General features: G+C 39.0%; 1 protein-coding gene across 1 annotated transcript in view; it reads right to left on the bottom strand.

The window, feature by feature from the left end:
* Positions 1-1951: 1951 nt before the first annotated feature.
* Positions 1952-18846, bottom strand: part of LOC114110336 (cytochrome P450 2C4-like) — a 37544-nt gene continuing 20649 nt past the window's right edge. The window contains exons 3-8 of the mRNA XM_042239080.2: positions 18625-18741; positions 17157-17184; positions 16457-16644; positions 11166-11182; positions 9193-9196; positions 1952-2380 (exon numbers count right to left, since the gene is read on the bottom strand). Coding sequence (XP_042095014.2) covers positions 1952-2380; positions 9193-9196; positions 11166-11182; positions 16457-16644; positions 17157-17184; positions 18625-18741 — 783 coding nt within the window. The remainder of the gene's footprint in view (positions 2381-9192; positions 9197-11165; positions 11183-16456; positions 16645-17156; positions 17185-18624; positions 18742-18846) is intronic.

Here is an 18846-nt window from a genome sequence, read left to right as displayed (position 1 = left end):
TTTCTTCCAAAGCCTTCTCTGCATTGACCCAGTGTCCAGTTGAAATCTTTATATATATGACATATGTGTAAAGTACTGATAAATCAAAATAGCAGTCAAGACTTTTGGCGTTATTTCACCTGAGCCATTATTTATCTGAAAAAACAATCTGATGAGATTACTTTATAACAAATATTTATTTGGCAAACCATTTTATAGAAATAGACCCTAAAAATCAGACTGTTTCTTATTTAAACAATGCACAGTATCATCCCAGTCTTTCCCCCATCCAAAGTCTACTCCATAACTGAAGTACCAAAAACCCATGACCTGTACTGCTAAAAAGGTGGGTGGGGGAAAAACATTAAACTTCCACAGGAAGACTGTATAAATCTGGCAGTGGTTAAGCACACATCAGCCTGTACCCAAGAGTACTACCGAACCTGAAAAATTAACTGAAAATCTAAATTTACTCTTAATATATGTATTTGCTCTTAATGAGGTTCAAAAATTATGCAATGGTACAGTTATATTATATAAACTGATATAATCAAAGTAGAGTGAAAAATGTGGATTTTAACACCAATACAGATCACTAGATGTGAACAAGAACTTTTTGAAGACATTCTTGTAGCTCCAATTTAAAACAAATATTCAGAACTAGAATCTTCAGAATTTTCTAGTATCTTGAAAATCCCCATCTTCTCTTTAACCGGTCCTGAGGCATTCATTTGATCTAAGAGAAGAATAAATAAACAGGTATTCAAAAAAAGTGTAAAAACTTAAAAAGAAATCTCCTCTTATTAAAACAAGAACTGGCCTCCAAGGAACAAACGGAAAGACCAGTTTGCTAAACAAAATCACTTCTGCTGAATTTAAGATATACCTAGCAATAAACAACACCAATGTGAATTATATTCTCATATATATATATATATATATATATATATATATATATATATATATATACACATGTATTTTCTTAAAGCCCAATTATGGTTAGTTTAAAAGCAGGAATGCAAAACACCATGAAAATGTATCTTTATACTCCCATAGCTAATTTGAAATCTTTTATATTTTTGTCAACATGATAGCTATTGAAATGAAATTACTTCTGGTTTTAATCTGCATTCTCGGATTTCTAGGGAGACTGAAGCATCTTTTTACGTTCAGTGGTTGTTTCTTTCATTCCTGGTAATTGTTTGCTCTTAAGTTGTTCAGTTTTCTTGTTGATATTTATTTATGTATGGTAATCATTTCCTGTTTGCTATGTACTGCAGATATTTGTGGTTTGTCATTTACCTATTTATGGTATTGTTTTTACAGAAGCCTTTAATAAAATCTATTAATCTGTTCATTTAGTTTGAGAGTTCTGTATCCTATCCTAAAACCCTACAGATATTTCCCTATTTTATAAGTTAAATGTTTTGCTTTTAAAGTTTTGATGACAATTTATCTAGAATTTATTCTCGAATATGAGAAGATTTACCATTGTTGATACAAACTGACAAACCATGTTTTACTGATTATGTTTTTTACATATTGAAGTACAAACACAATTTCCCTACAAACAAGAAATGCAGAGAGTACATATACTCCTTGTTTATGTACAGAACATTGTGTTTCTGGCTGTTAGAAAGAGACTGTGCATTTGATGAATGTTTCAATGAATGGAAGGAAAGCAGAATGGCTGAATAGACAGATGAAAAAGGGTAGCACACATGCTATCCACTTAAATCTTATCTTAACAGGTATCCTTCTTTCAACAAACATTTACTGAGCATCAGCACTATACCACATACTTCATTAAGTATTCTCATACTATAGCTTCAATTTGATATTTTCAAGTTCAATCTTTTTCTAGAAACACACATATATTCATTATATTTTCTGTTCCCAGTCTGATGGTCCAACATGTTTCTTTCCATTCTCCACAGCCTCTGTTCTCTGCTCTAAGTATATTTACTCTTCATCAACCTTGAAGTTTCAAAGATTTATAACAGAGTTTCTTTTGTCTAAGATGAACGTTTCTTACATTTTCAGAATGCAGCTCAAACTTTCTTTCTGAATTTGAAAGAACTGGGTCACCTCTCCAAGCTTCAGTAATCCAACAATGATGATGTACTGAGGGGCGGGAAAGTCTATGGGCACTGTGATTGCTGCCCCATATCATGGGCAAAAAAGCATTTTTACCATCCTTAGTGTGGGGATGAAAGTTCCAGCTGATGCCGAAAAGGTATCCTGCTCTTGGAAGTGATGAAGAAAATAAACTTGTGCTACCTGCTGAGAAAGCCATGAAGTACTCGCTCTTCTTAAAGTTGCCACTCTCATCCAGGAAGTGGCCAGGGTCAAACACCTCTGGGTTGAGGAATTCTTTGTGATCATGTAGCACAGAAGTCAGCTTTTTTTTTTTTTTTTTTACTTTATTTTGCTTTACAATACTGTACTGGTTTTGCCATACATTGACATGAATCAGCCACGGGTGTACATGAGTTCCCAATCCTGAACCCCCCCTCCCACCTCTCACCCCATATAATCTCTCTTGATCATCCCCATGCACCAGCCCCAAGCATCCTGTAATCTGTATAGAACATAGACTGGTGATGCATTTCTTACCTGATAGTATACATGTTTCAATGCCAATCTCCCAAATCATCACACCCTCTCCCTCTAGCAGAGTCCAAAAGTCCATTCTATACATCTGTGTCTCCCTCGCTGTCTCACATACAGGGTTATCATTATCATCTCTCTAAATTCCATATATATGTGTTAGCATACTGTATTGGTGTTTTTCTTTCTGGCTTACTTCACTCTGTATAATAGGCTCCAGTTTCATCCACCTCATTAGAACTGATTCAAATGTATTCTTTTTAATGGCTGAGTAATACTCCATTGTGTATATGTACCGCAGCTTGCTTATCCATTCATCTGCTGATGGACATCTAGGTTGTTTCCATATCCTGGCTATTATAAACAGTGCTGCGATGAACACTGGGGTACACGTGTCTCTTTCAATTCTGGTTTCCTCAGTGTGTATGCCCAGCAGTGGGATTGCTGGGTCATAAGGCAGTTTCTATTTGCAAATTTTTAAGGAATCTCCACACTGTTCTTCATAGTGGCTGTGCTACTTTGCACTCCCACCAACAGTGTAAGAGGGTTCCCTTTTCTCCACACCCTCTCCAGCATTTATTGCTTGCAGACTTTTGAATCACTGCCATTCTGACTGGTGTGAAATGGTACTTCATTGTGGTTTTGATTTGCATTTCTCTGATAATGAGTGATGTTGAGCATCTTTTCATGTGTTTGTTAGCCATCTGTAGGTCTTCTTTGGAGAAATGTCTATTTAGTTCTTTGGCCCATTTTTTGATTGGGTCATTTATTTTTCTGGACTTTATTTTTATTTTTTTTTTTTTACTTTATTTTACTTTACAATACTGTATTGGTTTTGCCATACATTGACATGAATCCACCAAGGGTGTACATGCGTTCCCAGACCTGAATCCCTCTCCCACCTCCCTCCCCATAACATCTCTCTGGGTCATCACTGTGCACCAGACCCAAGCATGCTGTATCCTGCATCGGACATAGACTGGCAATTCGATTCTTGCATGACAGTACACATGTTTCAATGCCATTCTCCCAAATCATCCCACCCTCTCCCTTTCCCTCTAGGTCCAAAAGTTCGTTATACACATCTGTGTCTTTTTTGATGTCTTGCATACAGGGTCATCATAGCCATCTTTCTAAATTCCATATATATGTGTTAGTATACTGTATTGGTGTTTTTCTTTCTGGCTTACGTCAGTCTGTATAATCGGCTCCAGTTTCATCCATCTCATCAGAACTGATTCAAATGTATTCTTTTTAATGGCTGAGTAATACTCCATTGTGTATATGTACCACAGCTTTCTTATCCATTCATCTGCTGATGGACATCTAGGTTGTTTCCGTGTCCTGGCTATTATAAACAGTGCTGCGATGAATATTGGGGTACATGTGTCTCTTTCCATTTTGGTTTCCTCGGTGTGTATGCCCAGCAGTGGGATTGCTGGGTCATAAGGCAGTTCTATTTGCAATTTTTAAGGAATCTCCACACTGTTCTCCATAGTGGCTGTACTAGTTTGCATTCCCAACAGTTTAAGAGGGTTCCCTTTTCTCCACACCCTCTCCAGCATTTATTGCTTGCAGATTTTTGGATCACAGACATTCTGACTGGTGTGAAGTGGTACCTCATTGTGGTTTTGATTTGCATTTTTCTAATCATGAGTGATGTTGAGCATCTTTTCATGTGTTTGTTAGCCATCCGTATGCCTTCTTTGGAGAAATGTCTATTTAGTTCTTTGGCCCATTTTTTGATTGGGTCGTTTATTTTTCTGGAATTGAGCTGCATAAGTTGCTTGTATATTTTTGAGATTAGTTGTTTGTCAGTTGCTTCATTTGCTATTATTTTCTCCCATTCCAATGGCTGTCTTTTCACCTTGCTTACAGTTTCCTTTGTTGTGCAGAAGCTTTTAATTTTAATTAAATCACATTTGTTTATTTTTGCTTTTATTTCCAGTATTCTAGGAGGTGGATCATAGAGGATCCTGCTGTGCTTTATCTTGGAGTGTGTTTTGCCTATGTTCTCCTCTAGGAGTTTTATAGTTTATGGTCTTACATTTAGATCTTTAATCCATTTTGAGTTTATTTTTGTGTATGGTGTTAGAAAGTGATCTAGTTTCATTCTTTTACAAGTGGTTGACCAGTTTTCCCAGCACCACTTGTTAAAGAGATTGTCTTTACTCCATCGTATATTCTTGCCTCCTTTGTCAGAGATAAGGTGTCCATAGGTGTGTGGATTTATCTCTGGGCTTTCTATTTTGTTCCATTCATCTATATGTCTGTCTTTGTGCCAGTACCATACTGTCTTGATGACTGTGGCTTTGTAGTACAGCCTGAAGTCAGGCAGGTTGATTCCTCCAGTTCCATTCTTCTTTCTCAAGATTGCTTTGACTATTCGAGGTTTTTTGCATTTCCATGCAAATCTTGAAATTATTTGTTCTAGCTCTGTGAAAAATACCGCTGGTAGCTTGATAGGGATTGCATTGAATCTGTAGATTGCTTTGGGTAGTATACTCATTTTCACTATATTGATTCTTCTGATCCATGAACATGGTATATTTCTCCATCTATTAGTGTCCTCTTTGATTTCTTTCATCAGTGCTTTACAATTCTCTATATATAGGTCTTTAGTTTCTTTAGGTAGGTATATTCCTAAGTATTTTATGCTTTTCGTTGCAATGGTGAATGGAATTGTTTCCTTAATTTCTTTTTCTACTTTATCATTATTAGTGTATAGAAATGCAAGGGATTTCTGTGTGTTGATTTTATATCCTGCAACTTTACTATATTCATTGATTAGCTCTAGTAATGTTCTGGTGGAGTCTTTAGGGTTTTCTATGTAGAGGATCATGTCATCTGCAAACAGTGAGAGTTTTACTTCTTCTTTTCCAATTTGGATTCCTTTTATTTCTTTTTCTGCTCTGATTGCTGTGGCCAAAACTTCCAGAACTATGTTGAATAATAGCAGTGAGAGTGGGCACCCTTGTCTTGTTTCCTGACTTTAGGGGAAATGCTTTCGATTTTTCACCATTGAGGATAATGTTTGTTGTGGTTTTGTCATATATAGCTTTTATTATGTTGAGGTATGTTGCTTCTATTCCTCCTTTGGAGAGTTTTAATCATAAATGGATGTTGAATTTTGTCAAACGCCTTCTCTGCATCTATTGAGATAATCATATGGCTTTTATTTTCCAATTTGTTAATGTGGTGAATTACATTGATTGATTTGCGGATATTGAAAATCCTTGCATCCCTGGGGTAAAGCCCACTTGGTCATGGTGTATGATCTTTTTAATGTGTTGCTGGATGCTGATTGCTAGAATTCTGTTGAGGATTTTTGAATCTATGTTCATCAGTGATATTGGCCTGTAGTTTTCTTTTTTGGTGGCATCTTTGTCAGGTTTCGCTATTAGGGTGATGGTGGCCTCATAGAATGAGTTTGGAGGTTTACTTTCCTCTGCAATTTTCTGGAAGAGTTTCAGTAGGATAGGTGTTAGCTCTGCTCTAAATTTTTGGCAGAATTTAGCTGTGAAGCCGTCTGGACCTGGGCATTTGTTTGCTGGAAGATTTCTGATTACAGTTTAAATTTCCATGCTTGTGATGGGTCTGTTAAGATTTTCTATTTCTTCCTGGTTCAGTTTTGGAAAGTTGTACTTTTCTAAGAATTTGTCCATTTCTGGACGTTGTCCATTTTATTGCTATATAATTGCTTATAGTAGTCTCTTATTATCCTTTGTATTTCTGTGTTATCTGTTGTGATTTCTCCATTTTCATTTCTAATTTTATTGATTTGATTTTTCTCTCTTTGTTTCTTGATGAGTCTGGCTAATGGTTTGTCAATTTTATTTATCCTTTCAAAGAACCCGCTTTTGGCTTTGTGGATTTTTGCTATGATCTCTTTTTTGTTTCTTTTACATTTATTTCTGACTTAATTTTTAAGATTTCTTTCCTTCTACTAACTCTGGGGTTCTCCATTTCTTCCTTTTCTAGTTGCTTTAGGTGGAGAGTTAGGTTATTTATTTGACTTTTTTCTTGTTTCTTGAGGTATGCCTGTATTGCTTTGAACTTTCCTCTTAGCACTGCTTTTATAGTGTCCCACAGGTTTTGGGTTATTGTGTTTTCATTTTCATTAGTTTCTATGCATATTTTGATTTCTTTTTTGATTTCTTCTGTGATTTTTTTGGTTATTCAGAAACGTGTTGTTCAGCCTCCACATGTTGGCATTTTTAATAGTTTTTCTCCTGTAATTGAGATCTAATTTATGCACTATGGTCAGAAAAGATGGTTGGAATGATTTCAATTTTTTTTAATTTATCAAGGTTAGATTTATAGCCCAGGATGTGATCTATCCTGGAGAAAGTTTCGTGATCACTTGAGAAAAAGGTGAAATTCATTGTTTTGGGGTGAAATGTCCTATAGATATCAATTAGGTCTAACTGGTCTATTGTATCATTTAAAGTTTGCATTTCGTTGTTAATTTTCTGTTTAGTTGATCTGTCCATAGGTGTGAGTGAGGTATTAAAGTCTCCCACTATTATTGTGTTATTGTTAATTTCCCCTTTCATACTTGTTAGCATTTGTCTTACATATTGCGGTGCTCCTATGTTGGGTGCATATATATTTATAATTGTTATATCTTCTTCTTGGATTGACCCTTTAATCATTATGTAGTGTCCTTCTTTGTCTCTTTTCACAGCCTTTGTTTTAAAGTCTATTTTATCTGATATGAGTATTGCTATTCCTGCTTTCTTTTGGTCTCTATTTGCGTGGAATATCTTTCTCCAGCCCTTCACTTTCAGTCTGTATGTGTCCCTTGTTTTGAGGTGGGTCTCTTGTAGGCAGCATATATAGGGGTCTCGTTTTTGTATCCATTCAGCCAGTCTTTGTCTTTTGGTTGGGGCATTCAACTCATTTATGTTTAAGGTAATTATTTATAAGTATGATCTGGTTGCCATTTACTTTACTGTTTTGGGTTCGGGTTTATATGCCCTTTTTGTGTTTCCTGCCTAGAGAATATCCTTTAGCATTTGTTGGAGAGCTGGTTTGGTGGTGCTGAATTCCCTCAGCTTTTGCTTGTCTGTAAAGCTTTTGATTTCTCCTTCATATTTGAATGAGATCCTTGCTGGGTACAGTAATCTGAGCTGTAGGTTATTTTCTTTCATCACGTTTAAGTATGTCTTGCCATTCCCTCCTGGCCTGAAGAGTTTCTATTGAAAGATCTGCAGTTATCTTTATGGGAATCCCCTTGTGTGTTATTTGTTGGTTTTCCCTTGCTGCTTTAATATTTGCTCTTTGTGTTTCATCTTTGTTAATTTGGTTAATATGTGTCTTGGGGTGTTTCACCTTGGGTTTATCCTATTTGGAACTCTCTGGGTTTCTTGGACTTGGGTGATTATTTCCTTCCCCATTTTAGGGAAGTTTTCAACTATTATCTCCTCAAGGATTTTCTCATGGTCTTTCTTTTTGTCTTCTTCTTCTGGGACTCCTATAATTCGAATGTTGGAGCATTTCATATTGTCCTGGAGGTCTCTGAGGTTGTCCTCATTTCTTTTAATTCGCTTTTCTTTTTTCCACTCTGATTCATTTATTTCTAGCATTCTATCTTCTATTTCACTAATCCTATCTTCTGCCTCCGATATTCTTCTATTTGTTGCCTTCAGAGTGTTTCTGAGCTCATTTATTGCATTTTTCATTATATTGACTCTTTTTTATTTCTTCTAGGTCCTTGTTAAACCTTTCTTGCATCTTCTCAATCCTTGTCTCCAGGCTATTAATCTGTGATTCCATTTTGATTTCAAGATTTTTGATCATTTTCATTATCAATATTCGGAATTCTTTCTCAGGCAGATTCCCTATCTCTTCCTCCTTTGTTTGGTTTGGTGGGCATTTCTTCTGTTCCTTTACCTGCTGGGTATTCCTCTGTCTTTTCATCTTGGTTATATTGCTGCATTTGGTGTGGCCTTTCTGTATTCTGGGAATTTGTGGAGTTCTCTTTATTATGGAGTTCCCTCGCTGTGGGTGGGGTTGTATCAGCGGCTTGTCAAGGTTTCTTGGTTAGGGAAGCTTGTGTCGGAGTCCTGGTAGGTAGAGCTGGATTTCTTCTCTCTGGAGTGCAATGAAGTGTCCAGTAATGAGTTATGAGATGTCTATGGCTTTGGACTAGTTTTGAGCTGCCTGTATACTGAAGCTCATGGGTGTGTTCCTGTGTTGCTGGAGACTTTGCATGGTATGTCTTGCTCTGGAACTTGTTGGCCCTTGGGTGGTGCTTGGTTTCAGTGTAGGTATGGAGGCATTTGATGAGCTCCTATCAATTAATGTTCCCTGGATTCAGGAGTTCTCTGATGTTCTCAGGATTTGGACTTAAGCCTCCTGCTTCTGGTTTTCCATCTTGTGTTTACAGTAGCCTCAAGACCTCTCCATCTATACAGCAGCGATGATAAAACATCTAGGTTAAAGATGAGAAGTTTCTCCACATTGAGGGACACCCAGAGAGGTTCACCAAGTTACATGGAGAAGAGAAGAGGGAGGGGGTAGTTAGAGGTGACTGGAATGAGATGAGGTGGGATCAAAAGAGGAGAGAGCAAGCTAGCCAGTAATCACTTCCTTATACACGCTCCTCAGTCTGGACTGCTCAGAGATGTTCATGGAGTTATACAGGGAAGAGGAAAGGGAGGAAGTAGACAGAGTTGGCCAGGAGGATAAAAGAGGGAAATGAAAAGGAGAGAGACAGATCCAGCCAGTAACCAGTTCCCTAAGTGTTCTCCATCATCTGGAAAACACAGAGATTCACAGAGTTGGGTAGAGAAGAGAAGGGGGAGGGAGGAGACAGAGACAACCTGGTGGAGAAAAAGGAAAGTCCAAAGGAGGAGAGAGTGATCTAGCCAGTAATCTCACTCTCAGGTAAAATTGGGTACTGAAGATTGGGTTTTTAAATGTACAAAATTGACAACAAATACCAAAAAGAAAGATTAAAAATCTAGAGTAGAGGTTGGATTTTCAAAAATACAATATTAAAGAAAATAAGAAAAAGAAGAAAAATAGTCATGAGAATTATTTAAAAAACAGCAACAACAATCACAAAAATATATATATACAGCGTTTGCTTTAAAAATAGGGTCTTTTTTTTTGAAAAGTGATAGTAGGTTATAAAAATTAAAATTAAAGGAGAAATAGAGGACTTAAAATTTTTATAAAGTTAAAAAAAAGAAGAAAAAGAAAAGAAGAAAAAACAATCAACAACATCAATCAAAAAAAAGAGGTCATAAAAATAGTAAAGATATTTCTGGGACTTTCTCTCATGTTGTGGGCAGTGTGGGGTCACTTCCAAGGCGGTTCCCTCTGTTTAGCTTCTTCTGTTTGCTGGTCAGTGTCTGATTTCCGCCCTGACACAAATGGGGCAGTGGTGGACACTTTTTTTTTTTTTAGGCTCATTTGTTCAGTCACGCTGTGGGGAGGGAGGGATGCTGCAAACAAATAACACTGGCATGTGCTCGCAGTGTCTCAGCCATGCTGGGCATCCCCCTGCACATGGCACACACCACTCAGGCTTTATGTTGCTCCACCGGGAACCATCTGAGGCCGGCCCTAGGCTGCATGCACCTCCCCAGTCTAAGCCGCTCAGGCTCGGCTCTCAGGTAGCCCTCAGAGGCGCAGATTCGGTTGGGCCTGCATTTTGTGCCCTTTCCACGACCGAGTAGCTCAGGTGTTTGGTGAGCGCGGTTGGTGCAACTTATCACCTTTCCCTGCTGCTCAGTTTACTGGGTGTACCGCTGGCGCCCCTTGCCAGGTAGATGGCGACTGTCCAGAACCCCAAGAAGTCTTAGTTAGCAAAGAAGCCTGCTTGTAGTTTGGTAGGTAAAGTCTCTCCGGGGCTGCAATTGCCCCCTTCCAGCCCTTATGGCACTGGCTGCCTGTCACCAGAGGGGGATTGTCTGCAGCTGGCTATTTCTGTTCTGTCCTTTGTTCTGTGTGTGGTCCTGGTGGTGTCTTATGTTAGAGCTTTTCACGTGGTAGCTATCCCACAGTCTGGTATGCTAGCCCAAGTTAGTTCGCTCTGGTTACATTCGGGGTATTCCGGACTGATTCTTAAAAAGCACTGCAGCCCGCGCCTCCCTGCCCAGCCCCCACTTGCTAGTGGTGGATTCAGGAGTCTGCGCTGCTTCTCCGCTTGCGGAGTTACCTTTGGGCTCGTAATCTGTTGGTTTTAATTATTTATTTATTTTTGTTCCCTGTTATGTTGCCCTCTGTGCTTCCAAGGCTCGCCATGGACTCGGCAGTGAGAGTGTTTCCTGGTGTTTGGAAACTTCTCTCTTTTTAAGACAATCTTCCTGGGAAGGGACTCCCTTCCCAGGATGGAGCTCCCTCCCTACCTCCTTTGTCTCTTTTTTCGTCTTTTATATTTTTCCTACCTGTTTTTGAAGACAATGATCTGCTTTTCTGGGTGCCTGATATCCTCTGCCAGCATTCAGAAGTTGTTTTGTAGAATTTACTCAGCATTGAAATGTTCTTTGATGAATTTGTGGGGGAGAAAGTGGTCTCCCCGTCCTATTCTTCCGCCATCCTGCTTTTGTTTTTTTTTCAGCAACGTTAATACATCTGTGCCCTGGAAAGAACAGATGAAGATAAACTGAACTACACAGAAGTCCTGGAGCTGGACAAATGTTGCAAACCATTTAGTCCAATTTTATGATTTATAGATGAGGAATCCTAGGTTCTTGCCTGGAAAATCCCATGGACGGAGGAGCCTGGTTAGGGTGTACTCCATGAGGTCACAAAGAGTCGGACACAACCGAGCAACTTCCCTTTCACTTTTCACTTTCATGCATTGGAGAAGGAAATGGCAACCCACTCCAGTGTTCTTGCCTGGAGAATCCCTGGGACAGGGGAGCCTGGGGGGCTGCCATCTATGGGGTCGCACAGAGTCAGACCCAACTGAAGCGACTTAGCAGCAGCAGCAGCAGGACGCCTAAAGAAGGGCTGTGGCATTTTGAGCAAGACAGCAGCAGACAGAGCAAGTAATAAACAAAAATAAATTAAGGATGAGTGCAGTGATGTTGCATTAAATCTCAAAAGCATTTGAAACAGTGAGTACATGGGTCCTAGGGTGAATCCATTCTGCTTATAACCACATTTGGACACTGGTGTCCATCCGTCACAGCTGCTTTGTCACTTCAATTCAACTCTTCTCATATATGGACAATGGTTTGAAATGGAAATTACTATTGGAACTTAAGTGTTTGGAGTTATCTGTCCATAGTACTTTTGTAAACAGATATCTGATCTAGTCAAAAATAACCTCTTCTATGATAATAATAAGTACTAGAGCAACTATTAGTGTTAGTCATTTTCATGCAGATTGTCTTATTTGAAAGTATAGGGTAGATTTCATTACAGATTAATCTCAGCATAGAAACAGAAACAAAGATAAAATTAGAAAACTAATTTTATAAGAATTCAGCAGAGATCATTAATTCAAGCAAGTGTCATCCATAAATGCTAAAACTGTAGGGTGAATGGTTAAGAGGTCTGATATTTACAAAGCCCTGAAGTACTACACCATAAATTTTTATTAATTAAATGTAAAAAAAAAATGAAACTCTCCCATAGAGAAATCTGGCAGACACTTTCTTATATGAAGAACACCCCATACCAATAATGGGATGACATTATGTGTCCCCACCTCCCAAATGAATTTCAGTGGAACACAAATGCACCTACATAGCTGTCTAACCAAATAGTAAATGAAATCTAATCTCTAAAAAACAATCGCCTGCAGAATATTTTACAAGACTACTAAATTGAATTCCTCACAAAGTTAAATGTTCAAAGAAATACAGAGCAAAGGGAACTGATAACAGGAAACTAAAGAGAAAAGGTAAATAAATTATATGCGAATCCCTAGGCTACATATTAAATTGTAAAGAAAAGGAAAACTATAAAGTATATTCTAGGCAAATCAGGGATTTTTAGGTATATGCTGTACATAAGATAATATGATTGTACTCATGGTAACTGTTGAGTGTAAATATTATTGTTCTCTTTATAAAAATCATTGTTAATGAGACATACACACACTAAAGTAGAGAGATGTTGATGGATAGGTGGATAGATAGATAAACTGATATTAATGGAAGACATTTTTACATACTGAGGAATGGGGAAGTCATTCTTGCTTATACTTCATTTAACTTGAATTTTACATTAAGTAAAGCAGCCTCTTTGTGACCTATCAGACATACATTATCCATCTGTTTAATCATTTTTTAACAGGGTTGACTGACCAGAAATAAAAAATGTTAAAAATATAGATTAAATGTTCTTGGGACATCAAAGCTGAAAAGACTCCCTCCCCAGGTCTCAAGGCCATACTGACTTTGTAAACATGCTGATCTTTGGAGGAAAAAAAAAAAAAAAAAGAAACCTTGAAGGAATGTTTCCCTGACTTGCTTGATGCACTCTGTTCTGACAAAGTATACAACTGTGCTGAAAACCATGCTTCTCCACAGCAGCGCTTCAGAGTGATCTGAGAGGCTGTCTCACAGGCTTATTCCTAAATTTGGCTCACATAAAACTCTTTTATTCCTAATATGGCTCAAGGTTTCATTGAGTCAGACAAGGTTGTGATCCATGTGGTCAGTATAGTTAGTTTTCTGTGATTTTGCTTTCGTTCCGTCTGCCCTCTGATGGATGAGGATAAGAGGCTTGTGGAAGTTTCCTAATGGAAAGGATGGCTTTGTAAAACTGGGTCTTGCTCTGGTGGGCAAGTAAATCTCAGTAAATGCTCAGTAAATCTTTAATCCAATTTCCTATTTATGGATAGGGCTGTGTTCCCTCCCTGTAGTTTGGCTTTCAAAAAGACTTATTTATGCCAACATATTGCAGCTTCCAGGACTGTGGTAGTCAGTGGCCCTGACTCCATGGCAGGCCCCTGTCAACCCAAGCCTCCACCAGAGACTCCAGGACAATCACAGGCAAGTCCGGCTCAGTCTCTTGTGGGGTCATTTCTCCTTTCTCCTGAGTCCTGGTGCAAAGAAGGTTTTCTTGTTTCCTTGAGGGTTCTCAGTCCTTCTGCCAGATGTCCAGGTTAGGAAATCTGTTGTGGGCCCTGGAACCTTTGCAACAGTGTAAGAACTTCTTTGCTATAATTGTTCTGCAGTTTGTATGTCATCTGCTCAGTGGCTCTATGGTGGGCCAGTGGCAACCTCTTCCAAGAGGACTAATACCAAAAGCCATGCCTCTGCTGCCGCCAGAGTCCTTGTCCCCACAGCAGGTCACTGCTGACCCATGCCTCTGGAGGAGACACTCAAACACTCAAAGGCAGGTGTGGCTCAGGCTCCTGTGGGGCGTCACTGCTCCTTGCCCTCAGTCCTGTGTGCACAAGGTTTTGTTTGTGCCCTCTGAGCATCTCTAATGGGTCTAAGATTTGATTTTAAACGCAATTGATCCTCTCCTACCATCTTGTTGAGGCTTCTCCTTTTTACCTGTGGATGTGGGGTATCTTTTTTTGGTGGAATCCAACATTCTCCTGTTGATGGTTGTTGTCCACAGGACTGGAAAAGGTCAGTTTTCATTCCAGTCCCAAAGAAGGGCAATGCCAAAGAATGTTCAAACTATGGCACAATTGCACTCATTTCACATGCTAGCAAAGTAATGCTCAAAATTCTCAAAGCCAGGCTTCAACAGTATGTGAACCAAGAACTTCCAGATACTCAAGTTGGATTTAGAAAAGGCAGAGGAACCAGAGATCAAATTGCCAACATCCGCTGGATCATAGAAAAAGCAAGAGAATTCCAGAAAAACATCTACTTCTGCTTCATTGACTACCCTAAAAGCCTTTGACTGTGTGGATCACAACAAACCGTGGAAAATTCTTAAAGAGATGGGAATATCAGACCACCTTACCTGCCTCCTGAGAACTCTGTATGCAGGTCAAGAAGCAACATTTAAAACTGGACATGGAACAATGGAAATTGGGAAAGGAGTATGTCAAGGCTGTATATGTATGTTGTCACCCTACTTATTTGCAGAGTACATCATGTGAAATGCTGGGCTGGATGGAACACAAGCTGGAATCAAGATTCCTGGGAGAAATATCAATAACCTCAGATATGCAGATGACACCACCCTTATGGCAGAAAGCAAAGAGGAACTAAAGAGCCTCTTGATGAAAGTGAAGAGGAGAGTGAAGAAGCTGGTTTAAAACTCAACATTCAAAACATGGAGATCATGAATGGCATCTTGTCCCATTACTCCATGGCAAACAGATGGGGAGACAAGGGAAACAGTGAGAGACTTTATTTTCTTGGGCTCCAAAATCACTGCAGATAGTGACTACAGCCACAAAATTAAAAGACCCTTGCTTCTTGGAAGAAAAGCTATGTCCAACCTAGACAGCAGATTAAAAAGCAGAGACATTACGTTGCCAACAAAAATCCATCTAGTTAAAGCTATGGTTTTTCCAGTAGTCACATATGGATGTGAGAGCTGGACCTGAAAGAAGGCTGAACGCCAAAGAATTGATGCTTTTGAACTGTGGTGTTGGAGAAGACTCTTGAGGGTCCCTTGGGATGCAAGGAGATCAAACCAGTCAATCCTAAAGGAAATCATTAGAAGGACTGAATATTCATTCGAAAGACTAATGCTGAAGCTGAAGCTCCAATACTTTGGCCACCTGATGCAAAGAGCCAACTCACTGGAAAAGACCCTGTGCTGGGAAAGATTGAGAGCAAGAGAAGAAGGGAACAACAGAGGATGAGATGGTTGCATGGCATCACCAACTCAACGGACATGAGTTTGCACAAACTGTGGGAGATGATGAGGGACAGGGAGGCCTGGTGTGCTACAGTCCCTGGGGTGGCAAAGAGTCAGACACGACTGAGTGACTGAACTGAACTGAACTGAAACTGACTTTAAAAATCTAACAAAATGTATATAAAACATCATGCTTCATAGTTTATGTTCATCTTCACCCTGCAAGAGATCAGAAATGATGAAGGATGAAACAAAGATATTTGCCCAGATAGTATGACAATGTATATAGAAACTGCAATTAATTATTAGTAATTTTTTAAATTTAGCAATGCTGCTTTATATAAGGTCATCAAATTATAAAATTAATTATACCTCTGTATTCCAGATAATAAAATGATAGTCATTATTTAAAACTTATAACAGTATTAGGCATCTTGCAAAAAAGTTTTGCAAGCCAATTTACTGAAAAAGACATTACTAAGAAAATTAAAGAAAGCTCCCCAAACCAAGGACTGTATACCATGCCCATTAATTGAAAGACTCAATGTGTCATGATGTTAAGTCTTTTCAAATTGATCTAATGTCACCCAGATAAAAATCCCAGCAGAGTGTTTTGGTAAATCGACTGACACTCATACTAACAAATATCAAATAGAAATTGATAACATTTGAAAAAATAAACCTTTAAGATCAGACAAACAATAGAAGAGACAGAACAAACTGGAACACTTGCACTGTCAGCTACCAAAGCCTGTTATAAAGCTTTACAAACTAAACTAGAAACAGTACACCTTTCATCAAGCCACCACACACAGGATTTTTGTGTTCATAGAGGACTGCACTCATACTGTGTAAATGGGAACTTCAAGACTGCCAAGGTCAGTATAAGAGGAAACAATCTTACCAGGTGGCGCTAATGTAAAGAACTCGGCTGCAAATGCAGGAGACATCGGAGACACGGGTTCAATCCCTGGGTCAGGAAGATTCCCTGGAGAAGGGAATGGCAACCCATTCCAGCATTCTTGCCTGGAGAATCACATGGAGAGAAGAGGCTAGCAAGCTACAGTCCATGGAGTCACACAGAGTCAGACACAACTGAAGCAACCTAGCACTCAAGCAATCTTACCTTGGGGATGAGGTAATTTCTGAATTTAATGTCATGGGTCACCACATGGGGCAGACTGCTGGGGACCAGATCAACGTATCTCTGGATCCCATGGACCACAACATCCATGTAGGGCATGAGGCTCCTGTCCTCCATGCAGGGGCTCTGGTGTCTGCCAAGCACGTGGTCAATCTCTTCCTGGACCTTAGCTGGTAACAGATAAGTAAGAATGATAGAGAGAGAAAAGTGCACACCACATTTGCATACAAATTGAAGGACACATGAGGCATTATGAAGGTGCTCCAACAACATTATAAACATCAGTTATAGTTCAGAAATTCACCTAAACATAGACAACTGATATAGATATATTTAACTCTCCTGTGAACTAGGCTTAAGATACATCTATATATACCTCTTTATTAGTATACATAATAAGATAAACAGAAACTCCCTGCATTTGGGGAACTACGATAGAGAAAGGAACTAAAAGTCTCTGAATTCAAGAAGTTGATTCTTCCCTAACCTTGCCTCTCGGCTGTGCACCTCACTCTTTTCCTCTTTTTCTGCCCAGCGTCCCTGAGTGTAGAGCCTGTTGGTTTCAGTTTCTCTGAAGAATAAGCCTCTCTCATCCCACTGGAGAAAATGCTACATGATAAAAGGATTTGTCAAGGGGACAAGGCAGAGACAGCTACTTTTTTCAGTCTCTTTTTCCTTCTACCCTCTTTGACATTTGGTACTTCTAAATACTGAACTTTATGGGGTTATAGGGATATATATTAACTTTGATTAGCTACCTTTTCCTTTCTACATTTAGGATGCAGCTTCATCTTCCCTACTGAGTTCATTACTACTCCTCAGTATGTTCTCTGTGCTTCAGAAATGTGCTGAAGATTTGCTAGCTATTTCCTGACCTCCTCTCTTTCAACTTTAAAACTCTTAGTCTTCCCTGGAGAAGGAAATGGCAACACTCTCCAGTACTCTTGCCTGGAGAATCCCTTGGACAGAGGAGCCTGGTGGTCTACAGTCCATGGGGTCGCAAGAGTCGGATACAACTGAGCAACTGACACACACACAAAATTGAGATACTTGATGGTGCAAGGGCACACTTTATCTACTCTCCCATCTCCTGTAGGAAGCAGGATGGGGCAGGCAGCACCTGGGAGGCATGGTGACTCCCCCACCCTCATCCCTTCTGGAAGTCTTGGGGCCTCAGTGCCTGCAACAGCTGGCCTTGGGCAAATAAAAGACTAAGTTGTTTACTGGCAAAAAAAAAAAACAACTCTTAGTCTTGTTTGTAATAAGTTTTTAATGGGACGGTGAAACAGGACAAGATAATGTCTTTTCTAACCCACCATTCACAATCATAAACTCTTACAAGGTAAATTTCAAAAAAAAAAAGTACTTTGTAAAATATAAAATTGTTGACCCTCAAAATTCTTATTTTGTCAAGCATCATTTTTATAGAAACAGACTTCTGGATATAAAAAATATATATACCTTTATAGGCATCTTATGCCTAAAAGGTACAATTTCTTGTGACTCTAAATGATTAGAGCACTTCCCAGAATGTGGGCCTCCCTGGTGTCTCAGACGGTAAAGAATTCTCCTGTCATGCAGGAGACCCAGGTTCAATTCCTGGGTCAGGAAGATCCCTTAGAGAATGGAATGGCAACCCACTCCAGAATTCTTGCCTGGAGAAGTCCATGGACAGAAGGGCTTAGAGGGCTACAGTACATAGGGTTACAACTAAGTAACTTTCACTCACTCATCACTCCCAGAATGTGGATGTTATCTCAAGCAACCTCATTAAGTTTTAGAATTTCCACTCAGACTTCAACAAGGAGAAGTTCCATTTTCCCTACACTGGCTTTAGAACACGGCATTTTCAGAATGAGCAGACGTGTAAGTGGTCCTTCCATAATAAAACCAATATGCAGTCCCAGGCTATGAAATGAAATGACCTCTCATGAAATCCAGATGCTGCTGTATTGATTTTGTTGCTGTCCACTGTGTCTTCAACCTCTCAGGTTATGCAAAGATGTTATCTTATTATTTAATGAAGGATACCTTCATTAAATCTGAAAACATTAAGCTGCTCAAACAGAGATTTAAGTAATTCTCTAAGAGTAACAAGACAGAAAGCACTCCCAGTTTCTTTCCAGTATCTCTTCTAAAATCATCCTGACCACCATGTTATCATACCTATGACCTGTGTTTATTGTCTCTGTAACAGCTCCAAACAAATCATATATAGTAGCTGTCAAGCTTCCAAATGTAAAGTCCAATTGTTCATTGTGCTTTTCCTAGGAATGATTTGATACAATTATTTGACAACTATTAACTTTTCAGAATTACAGGTAATCCAAAATAACTCACATTATTTTAAAGTTAAGCCTATTTTATATGTG

This window comes from Ovis aries, chromosome 22 (genome assembly GCF_016772045.2).
Source record: "Ovis aries strain OAR_USU_Benz2616 breed Rambouillet chromosome 22, ARS-UI_Ramb_v3.0, whole genome shotgun sequence".
NCBI lineage: Eukaryota > Metazoa > Chordata > Mammalia > Artiodactyla > Bovidae > Ovis > Ovis aries.
The sequence above is the reverse complement of the archived record's forward strand: the minus strand, read 5'-3'. Positions and strand labels throughout refer to the sequence as shown.